We start from the raw sequence: 7,339 nt of genomic DNA, 5'->3' as shown, positions 1-7,339 counted from the left end.
TAAAGCTGTAAGGTCACCTTTGCAGAGAGTCAGCTGTGTGGTAAGAAACCCCAGGAGCTACAGGAGGGTGTGATGACAGTCACAAAGAGGCAGAAGGGCAGGTCCTCCAGGAGCCGAGTTGGATCTGAAAGGAGGGCAGAACTTAGAGGCAGGAGAAGGGGCTCTCCAGGAGTCTAGGGGTGGGCAGGACCAAGCAGAAGGAATTGAGGTGGCAGAAGACTGTGAACAGAACCTCTGAGTGTCTGGGGCCTTGATCTGAAGTGGCCAATTGCTAATGCAATTTGTGATCTTATAATTTCAAAAAATCATATGTGTTTTACATTTGCTCTTGTTTACCAATGCCTAGTAGGTGAACTTAAAAAACAAAGGTGCCAGTAGAGCTTTTTTACATATGTAATCTTATATTTACTACGTTTTTAGTATCTTACAGAATAGTCCCTGAGACTCAAATAGTTTCTCTAGCAGTCAGGGAAGGGATGAGTTGGGTGACATGGTGGCACGAGAGGAGACAAAAGGGAGGGGTTTGGGCTACAGATACAGGAAAACTGTTCAAGGATTCTGAGAAGGGGTGCAGTGGGGGAAAAGTGTGGAAAGAATTGTTTCAGGAAAAAAGTGTTGAAAAGAAGAAAAGACATAAAGAAAGAGATTATTTCTTGAAAAGAAGGCGTTGCAGCTGAAGAGGCTGCATGGCTTTGGGTCCTGTCACTTCTTCCCTTGGTAGTTACGGGTCTCCTGGGCTGGAAACAGGCTGAACTACATCCACTCAGGGTGTAATGCAGTCCCGCGTCACTTAATGGCAGGGATACATTTGGAGGAATGGGTTGTTAGGTGATTTGTCTTGGTGTGAACATCTTAGAGCGTACTACACAAACTGAATGGAATAGCCTCTTACACACCTCGGGAATGGAATAGCCACTTACGTACCTGGATGGGATAACCTGTGGCCCTCAGGCTAAAAACCTATCATTCTACCCTGTGGGAAGTTGGAACACAGTGACATTTGTGTATCCAAACATAACAGAACATAGAATAGGGGCCTTAAAAATACAGCATACGAGTTAAGAAGTGGTACACCTGTTAGCGCACTGTCCATGAATGGAGCGTGGCGGCCTGGAAGTTGCTCTGGGTGAGTGGTGAGTGGTGAGTGGGGAGGGAAAGTGAAGACTGGGACACTACTGTACACGCGTGGAGACTTTATAAACTCTGCACAGTTAGGCTACACTAAATTCATAAAAAAACTTTCTTTAATAATAAACCAATACATGAATGTACTGTAACATTTTTACTTGGTCATCTTTTAAATTCTTTTTACCTTTTTGACTCTTGTAAGAACACTTAGCATAAAGCACAAACACATTGTGTGCACAGAAATAATCTCTTTATGTATGCATTCTATAAGCCTTTTTCTATTTAAAAATCTCCCCTTTTTTTACCTTGGAGATATTTTTTTGTAAAAAAAATGAAGACACACACTCACATTAGCCTAGGCCTATACCAGGTCAGGATCATCAGTATCATTGTCTCCCAGCCCCACTTCTTGTCCTACTAGAAAGGTCTTTGGGGGCCATAACAAGCATGGAGCTGTCATCTCTTGTGGTGAGAATGCCTTTTTCCGGAATATTTTCTGAAGGCTGTTTTACAGTTAACTTTTTTAAAAATTACTTTTTATTTTGGGCAACCTGCTCGGGACTCTTTCTGTTGTGTTGGAACTTTCCTATCTTCTTCTAATGAACGATTGCTCTACTGTTTCTGAAAAAAAAAGTATATATATATTATTGTATTTTTTAAGCACTAGGTTACTAGGAATAACTTTCTTTAAAAAAAAAAGTAGAAAGCACACACTTTAAAATAATGATAAAAAGTATGATACTAAGTACATAATAATGTGATCACTTATTATTATCAACTGACGTTTACTGCACATCATTGTATGTGCTATACTTTTACATGGCTGGAAGCTCAGTACGTTTCTCTACATGGCCACAGACACGTGAAGAATGTGTCACACTACGTTGTTAGGGTAACTATGACGTCACTAGGCTATTTTTATAATGTGCATTGTAATGTTATGGGACCACCATTATATATGTGGTCTGTGTTGACTGGAACACCGTTATACAGAGCATGACTCCATAGAACCTGAAAGTCAGGCACAGAAAAAAATACACCTGGGAAATGTAGATGGACATCCATGCGATTATGAGGACATAAACTGAATAAGAGGAGACTTAAAGATGCTGTTTTGGGGGTGGCGTCTGTGGCTCAAAGGAGTAGGCCACCGGCCCCATATGCTGGAGGTGGTGGGTTCAAACCCAGCTCCGGCCAAAAAAACTGCAAAAAAAAAAAAGTAGCTGGGTGTTGTGGGCACCTATAGTCCCAGCTACTTGGGAGGCTGAGGCAAGAGAATCACTTAAGCCCAAGAGTTGGAGGTTGCTGTGAGCTGTGACAACAGGGCACTCTACCTAGGGTGACAGCTTGAGAGACTCTATCTCAAAAAAAAAAAAAGATGTCTAAGTACAATGCCTGCCTCTGCCTCAGTGGCTGCCTCACCTCTAAATCAGCTCAGACTACGTGACTGACAGCTGATTGCAGGCGCTCTCTCTTTGGTGCAATAGGGTGTGCACACCTCAGTCTGCCTTAGAGCCCTTGGGCCTCCTCCTGCTCTGGTCTCAGTCTGCCTGGAGCCTATCTGGTCATCCCTTTGGTTTTCAATACCAGTTAGGCTCAGCCTTTGTTTCTCAGCTAAGGAGTGTCAGTCTTTACAGGCTCCGTTCTGTTGGACCTTCCCTGCCTATGGTGTGAAGCTGGGTATTTCCCTTTGGCTCCTGTGCCCCACATGTCTCCCCGAAACTCAGTGCCCTTTTTGAGCTCCCAGTTGGGGACCTCACTCAAGCCTGTCTTCCCAGGCTGCTCATCCCCCGTTCTTCCACCATGAAAATTTGCCTTTTCTGAAGCTTAAAATAATCCAGTAAATGAACTGATGCTAATGGGAAAGTGAGTGAAAAGGAGTCAACACATTCGTGAATTAATGGGATTCTCCTCCCAGGTACTCTCTTTGCATTTTAGCTGTGATTAGGGGATAATTCCTGTTCTATGGTTGTTCAGGCCAACAGCGCCAGTCAGTGGAGGATGTATTTTTTAATAGCAGACGTGCATATAGCATTTAGGCAGCAATCTGGTCTTCCCCTGTGTACTATCATCCCCGCTTCTAAATTCCGCATTACAGTGGTGGGGTTAGTGGAGTTTTAGCTTTCCTTATATATGCTGATTGGTCCACGAGGAAGGTTTTAAAATGTAGGAAGCTTCTGGCTACTCGTGTCCTAAATGATGAGGCACAATTTAGAGGACACAGCATTCCAGTGGAAGGTGAACATTCGGGTGTCTCGTGCAGGAGCCAGCTCTCCCAGCGTCTCACTTCATTATAGCTCTGATTAGAGCTGACAGATGTGCAGCCCTGGCAGAAATCTGCAGCACAAGGCTTGTCCCCTGCTCAGACTGTCCAGGTGGGCCCTCAACTTTTGACTTTCACTGAAGCCGTCTTGGAGACCCTGTTTTCCTTCATGACCCAAATGCCAGCAAAGTGATGGTGTGTGTGTTTGAATTCTGATTCTGCATCTTGGAGCAGGGCAGGGAGGCTAACTTGTGAGCTTTACTTTCAAGGTGCCATTCACCTATTCAGAGATGATGATGAATAAAGGAAAGAGCTGCACGTCAGAATGGTGCAGAACGACTTCTGTGGGCTCAGACAGGTGACTTCAAGTCCCACCAGTGTGGGACTCAGTGGTGCCCAGTCAGGAATGGGTCCACCTCCTTGAGGCACTTGGAAATGTGAGTAGGGAACTCTGCGCATTTGGTGGGCTGGGGTCAGGGATGCCAACTATCCACAGTGGAGGATTATTCTACTCCACATCTCGGTGCCTTGCTTGTTCTGAAGTGGATTTTTTAAAGCTGGCACTTGAAAAAGAGAAAAAATTGATGGGTAGATGATGGACAAAAGGGAGCTCTTGAAAGGGTATAAATCCCTCTGTTACTCTCCCATTTCTAATTCTGAGATAAGACATTCAAGGTCTAGATACGTGGTTCTGTGTCTGTATGCGACTTACAGGGGATGAGGGGTTAATAATGGCCTCTTCTGGTCTGAGGGCAGGCAGCTGCCTGGGTCATCTTTTCTGTCCCAAGCATTGCTGGAGGAGAAGAGTGGATCTGAGGGTGACATTTGGATGAGAGAGATGATGACTAGCTTGAACCCACCTTGACTTTGGGTTCAGACCTTTAATGGGACTGCCACCAACGCCTCCAGCTCCCTGCTCTCATTGTGTACACTCTGACATCAGGCTGGCTTCGGTTCCTAGAAGATAGACAATCCGCCTGCAGAAAAATCTCCTACAGTTGGGGCAAAATCTACATTATCTTTCTTTATCCCAGTGCCCAAGTTTAGATAATCATGAACGTGTCTTTAAGAAAATCTTTGCACAGATGCTTAGTAAACAGCTCTGAGAACTTTCTGTGGGAGCGAGGTAAGCTGTGCTCATTTAAAGGATGTCACCGAGGCGGTGTCACAAGTTATTTTAAGGTGTAGTTAACTTTCTCTAAGAAACCTGAAGGGAGGAGGAAATGTGCATAACTAAAGTGACACCGCCCTGTCACTTGGGGCATTGTAACGGTGACCAGGAGGACACCCTTCTGCTGCATCTGCCTGGGACGGGCTTCGGCACCTGTTCTGCTTTCGCTGGGTGAGGCTTGAAGAAGCTGCAGTTTGAGATTGCCGAATTGGAGGGGCAAATTGGAACCTTCCCTTTATACACGTTACCCACTCTTCACACACCTACCCCGCCCCTCCCTGCTAAGTGTTGGAGAGCAGGGCCCTCCTCAGTTTGGATTCCCAGAGCCAACGCACACTGATCCATAGCAGGTGTTTGGTACGTGTTCCCTGAATAAATGAATGACGTAGGCCAGAGGCTCTCCCATTGTAGCCTGCACAAGGATCATCCGAGGGTCTTGTCACAGTGGAGATTTCCAGGTCCCACCCTGTACTTTCTGTTTCTATAGGTCTAGGGAATGTTCATTTTAACAAGTTCCCTTGTGATGTGACTGGTGCTGGTCTGGGGACCCCATGTGGAGAGCCACTTTTGAGAAGGCTCCTTCACGCTAGTGTAATTGAAGCCCCTTGTTGAAATAAGAAAGCTACTTATTTCAGGTAGAGTGGTGCCTCAGAGAGAACTCTGGACTTGGGAACCTGGAAACTGAGATTTGAGTCCTGGCTCTACTAGTTCTGGACTTTGAGACCTTACCAAGTCCTTTGAGTCTAATCTTTATGAGTTTGTTTCTTTGGGAGACTAAGAGGTGCCCTCCCCACCTCTCAGCCTTGCTGTGAGAGTCAAGTGAGAATACATGCGTGAAGATGATCGGTAAACTCAGAGATTAGATGCAAATGTGAGTATTGTTAGTGCAGGGAGAGAACTTGATTAAGCTTGTGATTGATAAGGATCCTTATTGCCTTTTATGAGCTGGAAAAGAAAATAGGCTCATAAAGGGATGACAAATATGATAGGGAACCAGGAGAAATATGAGTAAAGTAAAGCAGATTTAGACAGGATGCAGTGAGGCACTGAATTGTACATATGTCCCCAGAAGGGCTCTGCAAGTTCAGGGGTGTTTGTGTGTGTGCGTGTCTGTATGTACGTGTATGTGTGTGTATATGTATATGTATGTGTATGTGTGCATGTACGTGTGTGTGTATGTGTGTGTTAGGAGGGTGGGTGGGAGGATCCATATGGAGAATCTTTCTCAGGAGTGGGAATTTGGACTAATGAAGGGCAGAGAGAAACCCCATGGGAAGACTGGTCACAGCAGAGGGTGCCTGGAGGGGACACGGGGATGTATGCCTGTGTATAAGGTATAACCCAGTTACAGGCCTGCAAAGCAAGGAAGAGTGACTCCCCTCTGTGCGGTAGGAAGAAGGACATTAGGCCTGAGATGATGAAAATGGAGGTTCAGGTTCAGGTGGGCTGGGAGAAGGGCCTTGGTGGGAGCCGTGGGCATATATGAGTGGCCTGCAGGAGGAAGGACTTGAAGGTGTTATCAAACCAGCTCAGAGGTTTCAGGTCTGGGTGGTTAGATGGGGGTCAAGCTGAGGCAGGGAGGACAGAGTGTGGGTTTCTTGTTGAGAGATCGTCAGGGACTAGGGGAGAGTTGGTATGTTTGGTTTGGGATATTTGACATGACTGGGAGCTTTCAAGTGAAAATGCTTTTATGGTAGTCAGAGAAATAGGCCTGAAGTTTCTGTTCACCTGTGCCATGCTCTCCTGTTGGGCATTTTGAGAGAGCAGCGACCACCTGGGCTACATAGCTGACTGGCTCCTTGGTGTTTGTGATCCTAGAAGTCTTCATGCCCTTTGGGTCACACCTTGGTGGCTCTCACTTTCTGTCTCTTCTCTCCTATAGGGGATGCCCTTTCCTATCACAATGGATGGAAATTCACAACTTTTGACAGAGACAATGATATTGCACTCAGCAACTGTGCCCTGACGCATCATGGTGGCTGGTGGTACAAGAACTGCCACCTAGCTAACCCCAACGGGAGATATGGGGAGACCAAGCACAGTGAGGTAGGTGGCAGGTGAAGATCTTTTCTGTCCCAGGCTTTGTCCACATTCAGCCCCCAAAGGGATGCCCTCCAGGCCAGTCTGGCAGCCCCTCTCCTTCTGGGCTTCCAGGCTGGGCAGTGGAGTTCCTTCTCTGGGCTCTGTGGTCTTGAGGTCATGTCCTTCCTGCCCAGTGGCTGTGGCCCCTGCCTGCTCTACATTCCCACCAGTGCTGCACACTCAGGACAGGTTGTGGGAAGCTAAGACTGCCCACTGCCGTGTAAAGACAGATGATGTGAGTCACACACTATCTCATTTTACTAGTTCGCACATGGACACTGTCAGCGCAGACTGCTATAACTAAATGCCACGGACTGGAGAGCTTAAATGACAGACATTTATTTCTCACAGTTCGGGTGCCAGCAGGTTCAGTTCTCCATGGGGACTCCCTCCCTGGCTACAAATGGCATCTCTGGCTGTATCCTCACATGGTAAAGAGAGAGGAGCTCTGGCCCCTTCCTTTTCTTATAAGTACACTTGACCCATCATGGGGTTCCACCCTCATGACCTCATCTAAGCCTGATTACCTCCAAATCCCGTACCTCTAAATACCACCACTTTGGGGGAGCAGGGATCCACCATATGAATTTTGGGGAGACATAATATTCAGTTCATAATAGACACTTCCTAATCTTGTCTAGTTGTTCTCACAGTTAAACCAGATCTATTTTTTTCAAGTTTCTTTTTTTTTTTTT

General features: G+C 46.1%; 1 protein-coding gene across 1 annotated transcript in view; it reads left to right on the top strand.

Annotated features, from left to right (window-relative positions):
* Window positions 1-7,339, top strand: part of TNN (tenascin N) — a 54,357-nt gene that overhangs the window by 45,298 nt on the left and 1,720 nt on the right. Inside the window, exon 17 of the mRNA XM_012802588.1 lies at window positions 6,445-6,608. Within this exon, the coding sequence (XP_012658042.1) occupies window positions 6,445-6,608 (164 nt within the window). The remainder of the gene's footprint in view (window positions 1-6,444; window positions 6,609-7,339) is intronic.

The sequence above is a fragment of the Otolemur garnettii genome, unplaced genomic scaffold (assembly GCF_000181295.1).
Source record: "Otolemur garnettii isolate 467f Iridium unplaced genomic scaffold, OtoGar3 scaffold00016, whole genome shotgun sequence".
NCBI lineage: Eukaryota > Metazoa > Chordata > Mammalia > Primates > Galagidae > Otolemur > Otolemur garnettii.
This window is presented reverse-complemented; position numbering and strand designations above follow the sequence as displayed.